This window comes from Eublepharis macularius, chromosome 17, assembly GCF_028583425.1.
Source record: "Eublepharis macularius isolate TG4126 chromosome 17, MPM_Emac_v1.0, whole genome shotgun sequence".
Classification (NCBI taxonomy): Eukaryota; Metazoa; Chordata; class Lepidosauria; order Squamata; family Eublepharidae; genus Eublepharis; species Eublepharis macularius.
This window is the reverse complement of record NC_072806.1, coordinates 28123108-28145022: the sequence shown is the minus strand read 5'-3', so window position 1 is coordinate 28145022 and position 21915 is coordinate 28123108. Positions and strand designations below refer to the sequence as shown.

Genomic DNA, 21915 nt, shown 5'->3' with positions numbered 1-21915 from the left:
AGTCTTTAAGGTGCTACTGGACTCTCTGCTATTTTGCTACTGCAAACTAACACGGCTAACTCCTCCGGATCTATAATCTAGAGGTTTGCAGCGATAAATGCAAACAACGCTGAACTTGCCCACTGCAATGAAACATGCGGGATTTCGCCGTTGAAAACGCACCGCGACGCTGGCGCCCCAGTTCCAGAAAGGGGCGAGTCTTCACGAGGCGGTTCCTCCCTTCCCCCCTTCCTCCAATAGGTTGCGAGTTTGGGGGCTGTCGTCATGAGGGCGTCACCCCCGTCTCGTCCCCTAACCAATGAACAGCCAGCAGTGGTTTCATTTAAAATTGTTCGGCGGGCGGCGCTTCCCAAAAGGGATTTCTTGGGGCGCAGCCATGGAGGAACCGCCGGTGAGAACGGAGAGGGTAGCCTGAGCGGGACGTAAATATTTTCCTCCCTTTTTGTCCCGGGGGCGGGGAGGGGTTGCCTACTCTGTCGTGGGAAATTTCTGGAGATTTGGGGGGCTGCACCTTGGGAAGGGTCTCCCTGGGGCATAATGCCACAGAGTCCTCTCTTCAAAGATGCCATTTTCCCCCAAGATTGATTTTCCTAGTTTGGAGACCAGTTGTAATTCTGGGCCTTCTCCAGGCGCCGCCTGAAGGTTGGCAACCCTTACTTAAGAGGATCCCTAGAAATGTATGCTCGCCCCCATCTCCTTTAAGCTGTGCGTGTAGATCCTCCTCGTCTGATTTACTTACGTGCAAGAAAGTAGGCCTTCTGCAACTCCTGACCATGTTATGGGTGTAGATCAAGATGGGTAGCCCTATTAGTCTGTTTGTAGCAGTAGAAAAGTTCAGTGGCACCTATAAGACTAACAAAATTTGGGGTAGGGTAAGAGCTTTTGTGAGCCACAGATACCATAACCATGGTATCTGAAGAAGTTTGCTGTGGCTTATGAAAGCTCATACCCTACCCCAAATTTTGTTAAGTCCTATTGTGCTACTGGACTCTTGCTCTTTTCACATTTATGGATTTTTGAGAACCTGTGTGCTGTATTCCGAAAGATGTCTAGCTAGGATTGGGGTAGCTGGGGTTCAAATGTCTATTGAGCTGTGACTTTAATTTGTCTATTTGCTGCCAAGCCTACTTTACAGGGTTGTTGTGAGGATTAAAAAGGCTTCCCTTGGAGGAAGTCTGGGATAAGAGCATACACATAATTAAAGAAGCTCTGTTAAAACATTCATGCCTTTTTGTTTGCAATCTTTGCTGAGTAACATCTGCCCAACCCTAGACCATACAAAATTCCCCCATGGATCCTGTAGTGTACTTCATGGGGTGCTTTTCTTACTACCCGCGTGTGTGCTTTATTTTATTTTTAGCTTCTCTTTTATATTTACCTGTTTTTTGCAGTCTGTTAGGTGGCAAAAATTAAATACATGTGCTAAGGATACCCCCTCCTCCATTCTGGTTTGCCTTCTGCATCATATGCTTTTCCCCACCATGTCCTGCTTTAAGTTTCATGGCCACATCTCTCCCCCCCCCCCCGTTTGACCACAGACCCAAGTGACATCCTTTCCTGAGCTTGCTGGGACACTGTCGCCTTGCACCGACTCCTGGGTGACCTCGCTGGCATTGCTGGAGCAGAGCGTGCCCGGTTCCCCTGTGCTCGAGAGCCTCCATCAGAGTCTCTCTGCCTTATTCCACGATAAAGGCACTACCGTCAGCCCGGTCTGTACAGCATCTGCGGCTACGTGGAAGACACCCCCGAGTCTACAGGAAGCCAGTGTGAACACATCCCCAGGGGAGACAACGTCAACCAAGGACAGCACCACAGAGACTGACTCCCTGCTAGGGCAGTAAGTTCTGCTCCTCACCTGGGGGCAGTTTCTTGAAAGGCTGAAATATCTCCTGGCAGAGTGGGTGGCCTTCTGCCAGCAGCGAGTGCCACCTTCTCTTTTCCTGGCTGCCAGCAAGCATGGATCTGGCAGCAATGTTTTGGTCCGCTAAGCCCACCTTAAGGGGGAAGGTGACCAAGGCCCAGGTGGTGCTGCAAAGAGCTTCTCTGTTAAAAGGCCCAAGTATCTTCCATCGGAAGAGAGGCTTAAACAGGTGTGGGGCTTCTGGGCTTAGAGGATGGCTGGACAGACGTAACGGATGCTGATAAAATCAGGGCAGGTGTGGAAAGACCGTGTCTCCCTCTCCTTCCAGTTGTTATGAAACTAGCATTCCATTCGGGCTGATAGAGAAAAATATGTCTTTGTGCAATTTGTAGTTCAGCTTGGGAAATTGGATGCCCTGATGGCTGCGATGGCCATTAATTCAGAAAGCTTTAAAAAAAAAACCAATCCAGCAAATTCTGGGGTGGATGATAGTGAGAGCATCAGAGCCTCTCTATACAACACGCCTCAACGTATATTCATCAAGTGTAGGGAGATGCTATGTTAGCCGAGAAGCGTAGTTTAAAAAGACAGAGCTGGCAGAGATTGCTCCTCAGAGTGTTTGTTAATTTTATCTTTGCCTCTTGTCAGTTTCAGCTCTCCGGTCTAAAACTGTGTGGGATTGCAACAGAGGGCAGCAAGGAATGGAAATGGGCTGGAGCTGCCTTCCAGAGCTGGGCTTGGGCCTGGAGAGGTTATAATGGGCTGAAGTTTCCATTCTCGCATTTCACAGCCCCTTCACACAGCTCCAGTGTACAGCAAAGCCTTGGCCCTGCAGCCGGCTCTGTTTTTTTAAACTACCCTTCCCAGCTAACATTGCATCTCCTGACACGTGTTCTTCACATGTCAGATGTGTCATGTAGAGAGAGACTCAGTATGCCACTGATGATTGAGTGTTAGGCATAGGAAACCAGGAGAAGCTGGCCCCTCTGTGCCTTTCTTGGGGGCTCCTCAGAAGAAATATGTCTGCACCCGGAAATAGGGGGCTGAACTGTCTGGGCCTTTGATCAGAGCCGCACTTACTGTGTTTGCAGCCATTCTTGCAATCAGCTGAACGGCCTGTCCCGACCAGTGCTGGAGGGCTGCCTGGAGAGTGCCTTTGTCATCATAGAAGCCTTCTCGCACCACCTACGGGGCTACCAGGAACCTCACAGGCCAGCGGCATGCGTGGGAACTGTGGAGCACAGGGATGCGACTACTCAGACCTCTGGAGAGGTAAGAGGGCAAGAGTGCTGGAAACAGGTGCTCTGGATCTCTGAGCCCAGCAATCTAGATTGGTTCCGTGTAGGTTAGCAGAAAGAGCACAATTTATGATTCTGCATTGTTCATTCTGTTCTCTCCTCCACAGGCTTCATGTGTGCACTTCTGTGTGCAGCATATGTGAAGTCTGTTGCAGCTGGTGTTTAAGCTGGGGTACACCCTCTTGATTAGGAGGGTCTTTTAGGAAAGATTTGGGGATCTGCTTTTGCTTGAGCCCTCTCTTTGCGGCGCTCAGAAAGAGTTCTGCTCCCAGGGGAGAGGAAGGGGCTTTGGACAGGGGCTTTTCTCTTGTGCCCCTTATGGTGTTCTCTGTCTGCCTGGCTTGCAGCGTTGGTGTCTTTTGTGTCACCTGCAAGCAGAGGGGATGGGAGCTGTCTGATGAAATTTGTGTTACTTCAGAGTAGGTGATCCCTGACCAATGAAGATCCACACTACTATACTCTGTCACTTTTCTCCAGGGATCATGCCACTGTTTTGGGGCTCTTTGCAGTGCACTTTGGAGCTCTTTCTTTCCATCGTTGAGCTTGGTTCAGTAGTTCCATACAGCTCTTCCCCCCAACTCTTCCTAATTGGTTTAGTGTTGGACCACCACCCTCTGCTTGCCTAGTCTAAGGCTGCCCGGAAATCTTCTTGGTCTTTAGGTAGGAGGGCCTAGTGGGGACACCAGTCACTGAGTACAGTTTACTCAAATATTCGACTATCCTAGGGAGGGGTGAACTGGTGGGCAGGGCATCGCAGTCAGCAGGATGGCTTGCTTAATCACAGTTGCTTGTAAACTGGCCGGTGAGTCCTGGGATGGTGGAGGGTTTGCAGCAGGTGATGAGGAGCCTGTAGTTGGGCAGGTGTGGAGAGGGGAGAGCTACTTACTCCGTTTCTTTGAGGATGCAGGTGACCCAGCTGTCCTTTGCACCTTTCGAAAATCAACATACATGCTGGCCAGGGGGAGGGAGGTGTAGGGTAATGGTCAAGAGAATTAGCTGTGATCTGGGAGCTCTGGGTGCAACTTCTTAGGTGGCTTTAGGCAAACTTCTCTTCCTCTGCCTTAGCACCCGGCTGCACTATGGCCTCCCTGCAAGGGTGAAATGGGAGTTAGCCTCGCAAACAAGTCTGAAAGGAGTGTAGGGTGCCATCACCGTCAGATCTCACAGATGTTCCTTTCCTTTTCTAAAGCAAGGCAAACCGACCCAGTTCCTCTGTCCTGTGGTAGAGGGACAGGGGCTTCTGCAATCTCCCTCCCAAGTTACAGACTCTCCCGAGAATAGCGGTTAAGTTTTTGGGTTGCAAAGCAGCACTCTGCTGGTTCAGTTCCCATTACTGCCATGAGCTCAGTAGGTGGCCTTGGGTAAGCCTCTCCTTCCAGCCCCCGCTCTCCAGCTGTATTGTGGGGTTAATAATAACCAGGGCTCATTTCGAGGGGGAACGCGCAGGAATGCAGTTCTGGCAGTTCCCCAAAGAGGTCACATGACAGGTGGCCCCGCCCACCTGACTCTCGGCCATTTTGGGCCCATTTCAGCCTGGATTGGGGCCGAAACGGCCTAGATCGGGCCTCTGATGGGTGGTGGATCACTCTCCCACTCAGCAGTGGCCTGATCTTGACCGTTTTGGGCCCCTTTGCGGCCATTTTCAGCCCTCTTTTGCCATTTTGGGCCCAATTTTGGCACTGAATGGCCAGGATTGGGTCCAAAACAGCCAGGATAGGTGATGTCAGGGGGTGTGGCATATGCAAATCAGTTGTGCGAATAACACACTTCTGGGGATGTCAAGGGGTGTGGCATATGCTAATGAGTTATGCTAATGAATTCCTCCAGCTCTTTTTCTATGAAATGACCCCTGATAATAACACTGACTTTGTTTACCATTCTGACTAGGTAGTCATCTGTGCTTTTATTGTTATTATTACCTTTCCTTCCCTGTTGGCTTTAGACAGTAACGCCTTATGGAGTTTGCATTAACAAAGCAGTTCAAGGGAAGGGAGTTAGACAGACGGATACTTTCGTTGGTGCGAAGCAGTATTCAAGACGACTGAGCACCTGTGTGCTCAAAGCAGTGCGAACCTCAGCTTCTTGGTTCCCTCTCCTCTAGGGATGGCTCTTCTCACGATGGCTTCTTAACAGACTTTTGTGTTGGGGATTTTTTCAGTGTCCTCACATGTCTGAGATGCTGAAGAGGCTCCACCGGTCCGTGCAGCAGAGCCACGAGAGCCAACAGAGTCTAGCCAAGCAGATGGCGAGCACCGTGGAGGAAGTGGTGGGTACAAGGGCTAGGCTGAAGCGTCCTGGGTTGGCCAGGGCTTCCTCAGGGCGTGTGGGTGGAAGTAAGCAGACAGGTGGGCCTGTTGCACTATTCCTTCCTTTCTCTCTGTCCTGGCAGTTGTTGCTGAGTGAGTGAGTGAATGCATGAATGAAAACATCCTCAGGAAATGAAGGCTGGATCTTCATGTTAAGGAAGCCAAAATGCAAAGCTAGTCAGGGAGAGGTCCCGAAGGGACCCTTGAAGGGGCTGGCCGGGCCTGCTTCTGCCCCCGAAGGATCTCCTGGGTGCCTTCCAGGCCAAGATCTGCCCACCTAGCCAGAGTCTGTTTTTCCTCAGCTGTGGCCTGCGGGGAGCCCCTAATGTGTGTATGGAGGCAGCAGTACCCCCATTCCAGCATTGGGTGTTCAGAAACACGTTTGTCTGGAGGAGGTAGAAGCTCTTATTTCGCGGTCATGGCCAAGAGCCGAGGATGGCGCTGTCTTCCACGAATTATCTGGGGCAGATAATAAAGACACCTCAGCTAGTGGCCATTACCGTGTCCCGTGGTTGTAACCTTAGCACTGTGTGAAGAAGGATGTTCTTTTCCCTTTCTTGGACTGACGGTTTGTCACCGTCATTGGGTAGCTTCCAGTTCTAGCCGCATGGAGAGAAATCTCTTTTTACTATAATGTTATAAAGCAGTCATGGCCCTCTGCCCCTCCCGCTCACTGAACTTTCAATTGCTTTTTTAAAAAGCCATAAATGCTTTAGCCTGTAGGTGTTTTCTACTATATATTTTTTTCCCCCATCCAGTACTCAGTTAGTCTACTGGAACCATACCCAGTGTTGCAATTACAGTGAGGATTTTTCAGGCTTTCCTAAAAGTTTCCAGCATGGAGTTTGCCTCTTTTCCCTCTTGCCGGCACAGAACTGAAACGCTGAGTAAGTGGTCTACTGAGGGCTCCCAGGTCTCTTTGGATTTTTTAATATTTCTTTTTATTTATTGGATTTATTATCTGCTCTTCCCGCAAATGGGCTCGGAGCAGATCCCAACAGAGATAAATAGTTACAATAAAATCAACATTAAAAGCATAAAAACAGTTCACACAATAAAATTTGGTGGCAACTCGTATTGCTCAACCATGACCCAAAACATCCCCTGAGATGAGAGTGGACAGACACTGGCTGATTCTGCACACGTTGGATAATGCACTTTCAATGCACTTTATCAATCGTTTGAGGTGGATTTTTTGTTCCGCACACACAAAAATCCGTTCCAAATGATTTATAAAGAGGATTGGAAGTGCATTATCCAACATGTGTGGAATCACTCATTAATATATCCGTGGAGAAATCCGGGAGTGAGGGGTTTTTTTTTCTTCCTATCCCCTCAATAGAAGACCAGCAAAGGAGCTGGGACTTCGCTCTGCTCAGAGGGTTTCTGCCAAAAAAAGGAACTGCGGCACTTTTAAAGAATTTTGTGGCTCTTCAAATCACCTTGATCTCAGTGTCTCAGCTGCTAAGGCTCAATGGGATCTGACCCACTTTCTGGCTTAATTTTAATCGACTGTTCCATTTCCAATTTAGCCTATGGGGGCTAAGAAGAAAGCATTTTGGTTTACCAACTTTCCATCTGCTTACATTCTGCTGATAAGAACATCAGAAGAGCCCTGCTGCATCAGACCAGTGGCCCATCTAGTTCAGCACTCTGTCTCGCACAGTAGTTCTGCCAGTTATTCTGGAGAGCCAGCCACAGAGCATAGAAGCCAAGATCTTCCCCGGATGATGCATCCTGCCGTTGCTGTTCTGAAGTTTACTGCCTCTGACTGTGGAGGTTCCCTTTAGTCACCGTGGCTAGCAGCCATTGATGGACCTGCTTCTCCATGAATATGTCTAATCTAATCTCCTTTTAAAGCTGTCCGTGCCCGTGGCCATCTGCTACAACCTCTGGCAGCGAATTCCACATTTTAATCACTTGTTGAGTAAAGAAGATTTTCCTTTTTATCTATCCTGAATCTACTGCCCATCAGCTTTTCTGGACTCCCCCCACCCCTACGTTCTAGTCCTTTAGGAGAAGGAGAAAAAGTTTTCTCTGTCCGCTCTCTCTACTCGGCGCATAATTTTATAGACCAGTTTCATTTTCCCCATTAGTCATCTCTTTTCTAAACTGAGAAGTCCCAGGCACTTCAGCCTTAGGAAAGGTGCTCTACCCCCCACCATCTTGGTTGCCCACTTCTGTACATTTCCAGGCCAGCAATATCTTTTTTGAGATACGGTGACCAGAACTGCACACAGTATGCCAAATGAGGTTGCACCATAGATCTATACAGAGATATTATAATATTTGCTGTTTGTTTGCAGTCTCTTTCCTAATAATCCCCAGCAACACAGTGAGTCATTGATGTACTACTGTAACATGCTCTGCATAGGACTGCCTACAAGGCAACCCAGAAATTCCGGCTACTTCAAAATGCTGCAGCAAGGTTATCAGCAGCGATGTATTCTCACTGATTTCAGAGATTGTCATGGCTACCAATTTGTTTCTGAGCTCAGTTCAAGGTGCTCCTTCCAAGCTCCAACACAAATTGGGTGGGGTCATCTGAGTTCCTTCTGCCAAGGCTTTCTCCATTAAAGGGCGTCTTGGCAGAAGTAGTGAGTTGGCAGATCCAGCCCCATGTTGTTTGCATGATATATTCTGCTTGTGTTAGTTGATAATAGGTTTTGTCCTTTATTTCCTCCCCTACATGGAGCCCCATGGCGCAGAGCGGTAAGCTGCAGTACTGCAGCCCAAGCTCTGCTCACGATCTGAGTTCGATCCTGTCGGAAGCCGGGTTCAGATGGCTGGCTCAGGGTTGACTCAGCCTACCTTCTGAGGTCGGTAAAATGAGTACCCAGTTTCCTGGGGGTAAAGTGTAGATGACTGGGGAAGGCAATGGCAAACCACCCGGTAAAAAGTCTGCCAAGAAAACGTTGTGATGCGACGTCCCCCCATGGGTCAGTAGCGACTCGGTGCTTGCACCTTTACCTTACCTTCCTCCCCCACAAGCTTTCTTGCAGTTTGTAGGGAGGGGGATGTCTTTCTAGGTCCCCTGCCCCAGAGCGCATCTGTGACGCAGGCATATAACTACCCTTTCTGCAGACTGGCCTTGCTGAAGAGTATACAGAGTGGATGAAGGAAGGAGACCGCTTTGCAGGTGCCGTTCAGGAGGACTGGAGCCAAATGCAGCTTGATGTGAGTTTTCCCCCTGCAGCCATTCGCTCCCCCCCTCCCCCCCCACCAAGCCTGCTTCATCTCCAGAGGATGAACTTTGGACTCTGTTCACAGTATGAAGCCTGGCAGAGCATGCTGACCAAGTGCCAGGCGGTGATGAAGAGGATGAAGGAGGAGGTGAAGGCCCGCAGGCAGGAGCATGTACAGCACCAAGAGGCAAGCTTTGTTCTCTATGCCAGGCAAGAGTAGGAGGACCCCCAAAGGGCACGGGGGCCAAATGTTCCATTCCAAGACAGGGCCATATGTCTGCTTTGCTGAATGGGGGGAAAAGATATGCATCCCCTCAATTTCTGAGAAGAGTTGAATTATTCATGAATGGACTTGCTTCTAAGATTCATGTTGAACTAATATCACCCCCCAGTAGAAAGTCTAGCGAGTGCTTTCCCTTCCCAGCTTCTGAGACTTTGCCAGGCATTGTCCGCATATGTAATGCATCCTATTGCATCAGGACTGGAAACTTGACAAGTTTTTTTTTTAAAGTGTGTTGAATTGTGCAGCGGGTTCTGGGCTCGTCGATGGCCTGGCAGTTCTCAAACTAGGCCGTTCCTGACTCCTCTTCCACCTTCTTTTGCTGTGCGTCTGCAGAACTGTGAGAAGTTAAAGCTGCGGATTGTGGGCCTGCGACAAGAGCTGGACCAGGTGAATCAGCTGGCAAAGACAAAGGCTTGCCTAGAAGCAGGTGAATGGCATATTGCCAAGTCTTAATAGCAAACCATGTTCTTGCAACAAAAGAATACTGTGTTTGGGTTCTGGAGCTGGGCTTGTGGAAATGTGCTGTTCTTTAAGATGATGTCCCTAAAGGTGAAGTCTTTGGCCCAAGGCAGTCCTCTAAGAGATGCTGATGCTTTGGTAGCAAGCGAAAGATTCCACACAGCCTTTTCCGGCCAGCTCCTTCCTGGGATCCGTGCAATCATTCTTTCCCCCCTGCAAGATAGGGCAAGAGAAGTGGGTGGGAAGTTGGGAGACGTCAGTTACCAACAGAATTTGATTTGTATAAAATAGTTTTGCGTCCGTTTTCAGTCTCATGCTCAAAGCAGTTGCACCTTTTTCTTTGCTCCCAGCCCCATCAATATATGGGTGCAGCTTGCAGTAGATGTACAGCCACTGGGAAATTATATGAGCCAAGTCATATCTGTTATTCCCAGTTTGTATTTGTCTGGGACAAATACTATTTCTTTCCCTCGCCCTCATAGTTGCTTGGCCTGTCAATGAGTGGCTTTCTGGCTCATTGATACTGCTGAAATTGTTCTTTTGGTGCTGGGATGCTTTGGGTAGAGCCCTGTACCCTAAACCTAGATGAGTTTAAATTGCTATAGTGCTTCTTCCTTACCCTTGCCACAAAACAATCCTGGGAAGTAGAGCGTGGCAAAAAAATCAGTGCCCAAAGGTTCCCCAGGTTCTTTCAAAGCTATAGTTTCCTAGGGAGGAAGGATGTCCCACTAACTTACACTATGTAATTCGCCTTGAGTCTCAGTGAAAAAGCGGACTCGTATCTGGCAGAACTATGCCCATCTAGCCTGCAGGGTTTTTTGTGGGGCGGTTGCCGTCTGCAAAGGGGCTCCCTGACTCTGGGCCTCTGCTACAGACCTGAGGACCACGCTGCAGACGGTGGCAGCTGCTGCGAAGAATGAGCGGGAGCTGCTGCTCCAGGAAAATGAAGCCCTCTCCCGACAACTGGTGGCAAAAGAGGAGCTTATCAAATTGATGGAGGAACAGGTGACATGGTGAGTCTGCGTGCTGATTTGTTTTCAGGTTTTTTTTTCATTATGTGTTATGCATTTGTGGAGAAATGCCCTCCAAACAAGAATTCAGCACAGTATTTAATGTGACTGTGTCTGTGTGTTGGAGCCCAGCTGCAAGGCAGTAGCTGGCGGGAAGGAGAGGGCTGGAGGATGAGCCGTAAAACTTGGCCTGAGTTAGACAACAGCTTACCATCTCACACCCTGCTAGAATGTCACACACCAAGGAACAGGGACTACTACGAGCCAAATGGCTAGGTAGTAAACCCTTCCTTTTGAAGCCAGAAGGGTGGAATGACCCCAGGGGAAGGGGAACAGACTTTCCCAAGGGGAGATTATAAATTCTCTGGACACAGGGAAGCAGCACTCTTACATCTTGCTATTCACCATGGGTGGACACAAGCCAAGAAGTGTTAAGCTTTTACCGAGGGACTCCATCTTGTTAGCATGGTGGGGGACGATGGGGAGAAGTCCCAAACATGAGACCTAAAGTTTGAACATTAAAGTCTAATGCCAAACTTTATATACTGCAACTTTAAGAAATACTAGCCAATCCTATTTAAATATTGCTTTTGGATAAGTTCTGAGTGTAGGAAAAGGGGATTGTGTATTTTCACCTTCTCTTTTTACCTGCCTGAATGCTTGAACAGACCATGTATAATCTTTTTATTCATTCATTGAACTTATACTTTGAACGCCCTAAGCCTGCTCTTTCGAAATACAGCACACCTATTTGGTCTTGCTGTCTGAAGTGTGATAACGGAGAGGCAGACGGTAAGCTCTGAATTGCAAAGTTACAAGTGAAGCAGGTGGTGTGACAACTAGGTAGAGCCTTTTAAGCACCTGTGGAGGCTACTATATAGACTATGCTACTATGTATTATATTATTTTTGTGTGTGTATAGTATATAGACTATACTACTGTGTACTGTCTGTTGCTGCAAGTATGCTCCTACTAGGTAACTTCTGGATCATGTAACATGTCACGTTTAATTGCTGATGCTTTATTTCAGCATTGTTTTAGCTCTGTATCAGATTTCTGCTTGTTTTCGATTTTTTAGGCTATCCAAATCCTATTGCATTGTTTACTACCTGTCCAATTGATTTATACTATGCAATCCACCTTGAGTCTCAGTGAGAAAGGCGGACTATAAATAAAGTAAGGAATTAAGTAATATAAACTGCAAGACAAGTACAGAGCGCTGGACCTGCAGCTCCGTCCAGCAGTAGATAACAGCTGCCAGCTACCAACTCTGAGCGTGTAACTCAGTTCGGTTTTGGTACCTTGAGACCGTAAGGGAAAGAGGGGACATCAAGAAGAGACTTGGGATGTCCCCTGGAGGGCCCAGCCCAATGGAATGAGGGGTGGGGGTTCTATTGCTTTAAGTATGACCCTACTGGGTAGTCCTGTATTGACTAATGTCAGTCCTAGAATTGCTTGTGCTCTGTTTCAGCATTTCTTCAACTTTTTATTGGATTTTTGCTGATGTTGTATCTTTGCAAACTTGCATTTATTTACCCTATGCCATTGTTTATGGAAATGTCCTTGATACTGACTGTGCTAATTTCAAACTATGTAATCCGCCTTGAGTCTCAGTGAGAAAGGTGGACTATAAATGACATAAATAAACATTTACTTCCCACCTGTCCACAATATGGCACCCTAAGTCAATTCACAACGTAACCAATTAAAAAGAGTTAAGATCTAAGCTGTTTGCATGTCAGCTGGTAAAAAAAGCCCAAAGCCGCAGCATTGAAAAGATCGAAGCAAGGACGTGTTAATACACTTCATCTAAGAACGCACCCAATTTACAAAGCTAAAATTGACGCTTCCCCGCTGCCCAATAATAATAATCTCTTAAAATCAGTCACAAAATGCAACTATAAAACCAGCAACAGGAAATGAAGGCAGAGCAAGAGGATTTCTGCTAAGCCCTTTAAGCGCCTCATTTGGTGACTCGTGCCATGGAGGGGAGGGCAGGAAGCATGCTGAAGCTCCAGTTTGGCTGGAAGCGCCCCCTTCTGACCCCCAAGCACTGCGGCTTGCCAATGGAAAGGGAGACTAGCTCTCCTGATTTTTCACACCGCCTGGGGTCCTGAACCCTGGCCAGCATGGATGACCCATGCTAAGGAAGGGAAGGAATGGGCAGATGCGGCAAAGGGGCACTATGAGTTGAACTCCCATGTCTTCTCACCCAACCCCAAAAATCTGTTGCCAGGAGCACCAAGAAGCTGTGCCTAAGCAAGGCAAGTTTTGTTTCTCAGGGTTTCCCAGAATAAAGAGACGATAGAACGGGAACGGGACAGCAGTCGAAAGGAGCTGCGTGAGTTATTGGACTGCAGAGAGGTAAGGCCGTGGGTGTGAATAATAATAATAACAACAACAACAACAACAACTGTGCTTACATACTGCTCTTCTAGACAGATTAGTGCCTCACCCGGAGCGGTGAAAAAGTGTTATTGTCTCCACAATGCAACTGGGGTGCTGGGGCTGAGAGGAGTAGCTTACCCAAGCCCACCTACTGAGCTCATTGCAGTAGTGGGAGTCGAACCAGCAGAGTGCAGATTCACAGCCAAACCACTTGACCTCTCTGCTACAGGAGCTCTCTTCTCCCGCTTCCTGTGGGAGACCTTCTCCACATTACACACATTTCTCCCAAAGCCTTTGTAAGTTACTGAATATTCCTGCCAGAGTTACCAGCTCAAAGTTGGGAAAGATTGGGGGAGGGGGTGGAGCCTGGAGAGGGTGGGGTATGGTAAGGGGATGGGCCTCAGCAGGGTATAATTTTCTCCAGGAGAACTAATTCTGTGGCCTGAAGATGCATTGTAATTCCGTGAGATCTCCAGCCACCACCTGGAGACCGGCAACCCTGGGTCCTGGGCCATCTACTGTGCTCGTGGCAGTATTGGGATTCGAACCAGCAGGGTGCTGATTCGCAGCCGAACCACTTACCCACTGCACTACAGCAGCTCTCAAGGGGGCAGCTGGTGTGGGAAGGGAAGCGTGTGTGAGAGCAAGCACGCTCCCCCTGACAGACCAGGTCTATGTGGGTGGCCGGCCACAGAGTGCAAAAGAGCAGCTCTAGTGGTGCAGCTCTTTCTTTGGCAGACCCCCCTTTGCCCCCGTTCCTCAGTTTATAGAGCAAGAGAATCAAGTCTGCCGGATTCATCTCCGGGATGTTGAGGAGGAGCTGAAGGCCTGCCGTTCGGCTCTGCGGGAGCGCAACACCCAGCTGGAGGATCTGAAGGATGCCCACCAAATGCTTCGGTGAGCTCTCCTGGGGCACAGACCGGCTCTGCCCAGTGCTGTTGGGGCATCACAGGCTGCATATTCTGCAGGTGGTGGGTGCAGATGCTGCAAGAGTGGCCTCGGGACCCCAGGTAGCCTGTCGGCCTCCCACCTTTGGGGTGGGGGGTTCTCCCCGCCATTGCACCTTAATGTATTTGGTTAATTTATTTTATTATCGCTTATTGTATGTTGATTTTAGAATTATTGTTTTCTCGTTTTTAATTGATTTTAACTGTTGTTCACCACCCAGAGTCCCTGAGAATGGGGCGGTTTTATAAATCGAAATAATAAATAAATAAAAATAGTAAAACAGTCAGCCAAACAATCACAAGCAGTGCACGGAAGCAAGAGCTGCCGTCTCTTCTCCCTGCCTTCCATCTTGCAGTTGGAGGTTTCCTGCCTCTGAACATGGAGGTTCGATTTCATAATTGTGGTCAATAGCCCCGCTATCCCTCTCCTGTGAACCAAAGAAGGGAGCAGCCTGAGCAGGCTTCAATCTTGCCCAGTTTCCCCTTGGACTTAGTGGCCAGGGCAGGGGCACCTGAGATCCTTTAACTGGAGAGGCTGGGAGTAAAACCAGGGGCTTCGGTGTGCAAAAGGCATGCTCTTGCGCTGACTTCTGGCTGCTACCCAGAACACAATGACTGGCACAAGCCCACCAAGCGCGTTTCAGAGGCGAATAGGGATTTGAACTCAGGTCTTGACCATTCCATATTCAGCCACTATACCATGCAACTTTTGCTGCATGCTGAATTGCGCGGTGGGGGTGGAAGGGACGGTTGTACCTTCGGATTCCTTCTCTGCTCCAGTGTTCTCCAATTTCTCCCGCCACCTCCCAAAAAAACATGGGAGAGGGGAAAGAGAAGACTTCCATGGGTTTTTGGTTTGACCTGTACCAGCGGGAAATGAAACATTACGATTTCTCTCACTGATCCCGCACCACCTTCCCCCCCTCTCCAGGCAGGAACAGGAGGTTCTCCGCCAAGAGCTGGCCACCTCCAGAGCCGAGCTCCAGTGCGCTCAAGACACAGTGGAGAAGTTCTGCAAGGCCCTGCTGGAGATTCAGAAGGTCCAGGCGCAGTTCTTGGGACTCTTGGACTTGCTGCAAGAGGAGGTAGGCGCAAGGAGGAGCCTCCCTTCCCACAGCTGCTGCCCTCTTTCTCAGGGTGCCCCGCTTCGGTCCTCACATTCTTCTCTTCCTCCTCCATTGCAGGCTGCTGACACCACTCAGAGGAGCAGGCCGTGCACTCCTGCACGGCAGGCGCTGCGTGGCTTGGGGAACTCCTTTGTAGACAGTGTCTTGCGTGCTGTGGCAGAGAGAGGTGCGGCCTGAATTCTCTCCAGTCGAGTTGCTCTGGGTTATCGTTGCAATCGGGCATTGCTCAGATTCACGTCTCGTGGCTGGGACCTCTCCAGTTTCCTCCCTCCCAACCAACAGTGTCAAAACTTAGACTGTAAACTCCCTGGGAGGCGGGTGTGTGTGTGTGTGTGGACACAGGTAGTGTGCTAGCTCCTGGCTGGTCTTCCGCACCTGAACCTCCGGACACAACATGATGTGGTCCGGAAGGTGACATTGAGCTGAGATGTGGACTTCCTGAGTTCAGGTCCCAGCAGGATGTCCTCTGCTGGCTCTGTGCCTCACTTCCCCTGTGCGTGGAACGTGCCTCGCAGGGTGGTTGGGCAGACTGAATATATGTACCCTGTGCAAAATGCTGTAAGAGACAGGGGTGAGCCCTTTCTCAACTGCATCACTGGCCTTCCTTGCTGAGTGAGGCTTCCATGCCTGCTACTTCCTCCTCAGAGCTTAATTCTCTTTGGCAAATGCCTCATTCAGACTTCCCTCTCTTTGCAGATCTGGAGACTCCTGGCATCGGGAGTGAGACCAGCACGTTTACTAAAACCACCACAGCAATCCTGCCCAAAGCAGCAGGTACTAGCTCAGTTCCCCTCCCGTGCTCAGAGCTGCTAGGATGGAGGTGAGTAGGGGGCAGGAATCGTGCCCTGGATTTTGCAGGAAGGTTCTAATCTCCATCCCTTTCCAGAGGTCGAGGAAAGGCTTGTTGCCAGCCTCCAGGAGCTTCAGGAAGTGGCAGACCAGATTTGCAGTCTGTGCACCCAGCACCGGAAGGATGCGCAAGAGGAGGTGCAAAGCTTGCAAGCGGAAATGTAAGTCTTGCTCTAGTCTGGTGTGGGGACAGGCTGGGAGAAGTTCACCCTTGTCATTCCTTCTTTTAAAGGACAGGATAAAAACTGCAAAGTCTCTTCCCTCACGTTATAAAAATAAGTCAATTTATCTAATTGGACAAACCATCTAGAATTGCTCCTGTCTACAAACCTAAAGAATGGGAAGCTAGGGGTCCCTAATACTAAGTGTCAATCTACAAAGTTGGCTTTCTCTTGGGAAGAAGGAAGGGGCAATTAGATCCTTGGCCAACTTTCTCTTCAATCGTCTTGTATGGTCCCAGAAAAGGAAGTGGCAATTATCAATCGTTTGAGGTGGATTTTTTGTTCCGCACAGAAAAAAATTCGTTCTAAATGATCTATAAAGAGGATTGGAAGTGCATTATCCAAAGTGTGTGAAGTGATTCTGCACACGTTGGATAATGCACTTACAATCCTCTTTATAGATCATTTGGAATGGATTTTTTTGTGTGCGGAACAAAAAATCCACCTCAAACGACTGATAATGTGTATTGAAAGTGCATTATCCAACATATGCGGATTATCTCTGTGGCTGCATCCTTTTTTCCATACTAAAAAACAAAAGCCTATTTGGACTCCAGGATCATTGCCGCTGTGCTGCAGACAACAGACAAGTTGTCTGAACAGAATCCCTTGGGGCTGGGAAGCAACTGGCTTATATGCAACTTGGCGTTTGACAAAGGACAGTGGAACTTTTGCCATATGAAATTGGAACTAGAATGCAAGGAAAGCGAGCCCACTGACGTCCCTGTTTTTCCAAGTTAAGCATCTTGTTAATAAGGGAATAGGACATATGACATGAAAGCTGCTTTTGAAAGTGTTATTTGTGGTGTCTCTTCAGAAATGGATTCATTAAACCAAGAGCTTTACTAATAAGATACATTTAGAAATAGGCAAGATTTACCAGGGGAAATGCCACAGGAAGAAGGGGCTTGGATCGGAGATACTGTCTCAGATCAATTAATATTGGTGGAGGAGAAGAAATGGGAACCATGTTCCAGACCCCTATAAATATGGGTTGGAGATGCCGGTTATCAAGGGCAGATTTGTTCCATGGATGCGTTAAGCAGACATTCTGGGCTTTGGTAGCAGATTTGATTCGAGACCCTAAGATCATTTTACTGCGTCCCTTGAAGGAGGTGCTTGTCAACACAGGTAACGGGAATTATTTTGAATGGTTGCATTTTGGAACAAGTGAAGTTTTCTAGCCGTTTCTGATGAGACTTCCTTGTGGTGCCTCCACAGGGGCAGGAGAGCCAGTCCTTCCAGGGAAGTGGGTGGGTTGGCGATATCTTTGGTCCTCTTGTTGCTTTGGCCTTGTGGAGGAAGAGGCTGCTGCCTCGGTGGCTTCTGAGTGGCCCAGCAGGCTTTCCTTCTCCGATCCCTCTGTGGAGCATTTTAAAGGCACTTGATGTGCAGAACGCTCCTTCCTAACCACTGGATGTGCACAACCACCTCCAGGCAATCTCAACCCCCCAATGTCCTCCACTTGCTGTCCTTCCTCCCCACAGCTTGCAGCTTGAGCACCAACGGGAGTCTTTGGAGTCGCAGCTGAAGGCTGACCAAGATGCCTACGAGGCTGATATGGCAAAGCTGAGTAAGACCCTGAATCTGCATAAGCAAGTGAGTGGGAGGCTGGGGGGAATGGGGGGGCACAGATGTTATGGGTTAATCTGGGACTGCTGAGAAGGGCTTGATGGAGCTGCAATACTAACCCACCCCACTGTGTGCACGCCATAGCTACCTGGGGTCCTTCTCCAGCTCCTGCTAAGAAGTTGAAGATGGCCCCTGGCAAATGTGGGGGGCGGGGGTGAGGGGAGGGATTTTTTGCTTGCAGTGGAGGGGGGCTGCTTTGCAAGAGCTTCATGAGGCTTAGGAGGCAGGCAGTGCCATAGCGAAAGGGGGGCTCTATGCTTTGCAGGTGCAGCAGTTGCCTTGGAGAAGGTGTGTATGTGGGGAAGGGGGGGCGTTATAGGTGCCCCTAATCTACATGTCTTTTGGAAGGGAGGCTTGGGGTTGGCTTGTCTGTAAAACCTCCTGGCTTTAATGGGGGGGAGGCTAGAACAGCTGCTCCGAATGCTTCCTCCTCCTCTTCCTCCTCCTCCATCAGAATGAAAAGGAGCTGCATGAGGTTCTTTGCCATCAGGATGAGAAGCTGCAGCAGCTGATTGACCAGCGTCGGGAAGTGATGGTACGCTCTGTGCAAGGGGGCAGGGGTTGAGCTCGTGTAGATGTCTGGCTCCAGGGCCATTTCCGGCCCTTCTCCTGGACAGGGAGGACAGGGAGTGTGACCACCAGGCCAGAGGGGGAAATGCCCACCCCTGCCCTCCTGTACGACCAACCCTCCTCCTTCTGCTCCCCTCCTTCCAGCACCTGCAAGAAGAGGTGTCCCAGCTGAAGCAGGCCCTCCGCAAGGCCGAGACCGAGATCACAGTGCTGTGGGAAGAGCTGAGGGGTGCCCGGGCACCTGATGTGGGCTGGGTCCAGGAGAAAATCCAGCTGTCTCAGGAGGTGGGGAGAAGACGTCTTGTGCTGAGGGGCGCCTTCTCCCTCTCTTTGCCTTGGGGGCCCTCTTCTCTGATGTCGGATGCTTCTGTACATGGGAGTGCCCAGCTTGCTGGTGATAAACCCTTTCTTCCCCGCAATTATCAGGAGTTTCAGCCTTTGGAAAGTAACTTGGTACTGCAACAGCAGGAAGCTTGGGATTTGATCAGCACTTTGGGGTGGGGGGTTAGCAACATTTGAACAACAGCAACATTCAGTTCATATACCATTCTTCTGGACAACTTAACGCTCACTCAGAGCGGTTTACAAAGTGTTATTATTTTTATCCTCACAACAATCACCCTGTGAGGTGGGTGGAACTGAGAGAGCTCTGAGAAGCTGTGACTGACCCAAAGTCACCCAGCTGGCTTCAAGTGGAGGACTGGGGAATCAAACCTGGCTCTCCAGATTAGACTCCTGCCACTCTTAACCATTACACTAAACTGGCTCTCATCTTCCCCTCTAGCCCTTTCTTCTGTAGGGGAGAACAGAACATAGACATGGTATCTTTACCCAGTCTTGGAGAAAGTATACACTTTAGACTGGGAAATGCATCCCTCCCTCCCCAGCCCATGTTCTAAGAAATTCAGAGCTGCAATTAATGTTGCAAGGTTCGAGTCCAGTAACACCTTAAAGCCCAACAAGATTTCCAGTTATAGCTTTTGAGAATCAAAGCTCTGCCAAAGGAAGCTTTGGCTCTCAGAAGCTTATACCCTGGTAATCTTAGAATCATAGGGTTGGAAAGGATCGCCAGGTCATCTATTCCAACCCCCTGCACAGTGCAGGAAATTCACAACTACCTCCCCCTACACACTCCCAGTGACCCCTGCTGTATGCCCAGGAGATGGCAAAACACCATCAGGCTCCCTAGTCAAACTGGCCTGGGGAAAATTGCTTCCTGACCCTGAAGTAGAGATTGGCATTATCCTTCTTGTTGGTCTTTAAGTTGCTACTGGACTTGAATGTTGCTCTTCTACCATAGGCCAACATGGCTCCCCACCCAAAGGCAATTAACATTGGCCTCAGCCTTGAGACAAACTCTGGGCTCACATGCATTGGGCTGAGTTGGGCTTTCGATCCCAAACACGTGTGTTATTAAAATGACACATTAACACGCACACCACTTGCTAACTTCTTAGAAACAGCTGTGGGAAAGAGGGAGAAGGCGGAAGGTCCTTTACCCTTCCTAGAAGTCTTCCCGTCCCCCCTTTTTCCTCCTTTGTGCATGAAATCCGGGGTTTGAGGGGGAAGGGTACAGCCTTGCATTTCTTTCTTCAGGTGGGGAAACTGAGGGAGCTGCTCCTGGAGAAGGACAGTGAAAATGCAGGACTTGTAAGTAGCTACCTGGTGATGCTTGTGGGGCTATGGGGGGCATCTCTCTTGGTGGGCTAACACAGTCCCAGGGTGGGACCTGGCCCCACCTTCCAGGATCCCTGGACGACCTCCTCTCCTCTTTCGCTCTCAGGTGCCTCTCCTTCAAGAGCAGCTGTACCAGGCCAGGCAGATGCTGAAACGATCCAAACAGGTAGCGGCAGTGATGAGGCAGGTGAGCTTGGGGGTTGCTGCAGGTTCCTGCTTGTTCCTCTCTGACGCGCCGCTTCCAAGACGGCCCCGTGTCACACAGAGTGGATCTGATGGCCTTCTCTGCTGAAGGGCTGGCCGTGCTTGTTTTGCTTTACACAATGCAAGCCTGGCTTGGGGAACTCAGTACCTTGAGACAGCTTTCGAAAGGGGTGTACTTCACAGGCAGAGTCAGAACTCACTAAATAAAGAAGATGGGCACGTCGGTGAAGGACAGGGTTCTCAGCCTCCAAGGGGTAGCTGGAGAGCTGAAATTGCAACTGATCTCTAGGCAACAGAGATCAGTGCCCCTGGAGGAAACGGCTGCTGTGAAGGGAGAACTCTATGGCATTAATATCCCACTGAGGCTCCTCCCCTCCCCAAATCCTGCCCTCTCCAGGCTCCTCCCCCCAAATCTCCAGGAATTTCCCATCGTGGACCTGGCAGCCCTAGTGAAGGAAGAGGTTGGCTAATGATCTAGCCACAGTGGAACCTCCCATGTTCAGAGGTACCCCTGGATGCCAGTTGCTGGGATACCATGGGATGGATGTTTTGTGGATCTTCTTTGGCATCTGGCCGGCAAGTGAAACCAGGATGCCAAATTAGATAGGGCCCATCTTGGCCGAATCCACCAGGGCTGCTCTGATGATCTTGAAGGGGCAGCAAATGACATCCCTTCTCAGCCTCAAGGCTTTCGAAGGCCAGTAAGGTGACGCTCCAGAGTGCTTCCCCCCCACCCCCACCCCTGGACAATGACTCATCGGTGTGGTATGTGCTGCGGTTGCCCTGCATAAGTGTATAACTGGGTTCTGCATTGCAGCCTTGCCCAGAGACCTCGTGCGACTCTTGAGTGGTCAGAGACTGGCTTCTGGCATTTTGCCTGAGCAGCCCCAGCCTGCTTTGGAGTTGGAAGGGCCGGCCCCACTGCTACCCACCCTCTCCTTTTCCCCCTTTCCAGGCGCTCACCCCAATTCACGCAGATGTGGCAGACATTTCCGAGCTGATGCATCTCTTGGACCTTCTTGAATGAAGCTGGGTTTGGGAGCTCTTTGTACTGTAAATAAATCTTATTGTTTAACGGCACTCGGGGTCTTCTGTGTGGTGTGTTCGGGAGTCATTGTGATGAATCTGGGACATGTAACATGTGACCAGTGGCTTTCTGTGACGCTGCTGCAGGCCTCCCAAAGATGTCTCCTCCCCTGCTTTGGCTAGGTAGGCAGGGCCATTCTAATGCACCAGAGTGCCCGTCCCTGCTGGAACCAACAGCTGGCAGAGGGGGAAGCGAGGAACGCTTGGCTAGCTAAGCTGGGATGTGCTGCTGCTGAATCTCTCTTCCTCTCCCTGCAGATACTATAAAGCTTGTGGTTGGGGCTGGAAGCAGGAGCCAAATAACTCTTCCTTGCAAGTGGTATCTTGGTATCTGGTTTATTTACACTCTGTCTCATGCTGGGAACAGCTATGGGTCCCTTGTGGAAGAAAAGCAGGCTATCAATATTTAAACAGCATACAATGAAATGAAGCCCTTCCCTGGGGGCTGGCAGGCACGGGCTCTCTGGAGGGGGTCAGGCTGACTCACCTCTTGTTCTGGACCCTTGGCCTCCTTCTGCCTTTTCCTGTAGAGTTGCTGCTGCTTCTACCTTGATCTCTTCTGGGCCTACATCTTTCCCCTCCCGCACAATGTTCTCCATTATGGGTACTGAACTCCTAGCGGGCCGTGGCCTGATTACTTTCTCTTCCTCCCCTACCCCACCTCCTCTACATACCTCTTCTTTGGTCCTAACCTACTTTGAGATTGCTCTAGGCGTATACAGCAGGGCTATGGCTTGTGTGTGCCTTTGGGAAGCCTTCCCTAATTGCTGCATCAAGGCAGAAGAGGGTGCTCATCCTTTTTTTGTTCTTTC

The 21915-nt window shown here is 49.7% G+C and overlaps 1 protein-coding gene across 1 annotated transcript; it reads left to right on the top strand.

Moving 5' to 3' along the window:
• Positions 1-321: 321 nt before the first annotated feature.
• On the top strand, positions 322-21092 carry SPAG5 (sperm associated antigen 5). The gene is made up of 20 exons (XM_055001847.1): positions 322-391; positions 1539-1837; positions 2953-3133; positions 5318-5425; positions 8550-8642; positions 8736-8837; positions 9267-9360; positions 10267-10405; positions 12685-12766; positions 13554-13687; positions 14669-14822; positions 14922-15030; positions 15561-15638; positions 15751-15874; positions 17422-17533; positions 18021-18101; positions 18281-18421; positions 19733-19786; positions 19920-20000; positions 20973-21092. Exons 1-20 carry the CDS (start codon positions 377-379, stop codon positions 21042-21044), a joined length of 2253 nt encoding a protein of 750 aa, XP_054857822.1. The 5' UTR covers positions 322-376; the 3' UTR covers positions 21045-21092.
• Positions 21093-21915: the final 823 nt, after the last annotated feature.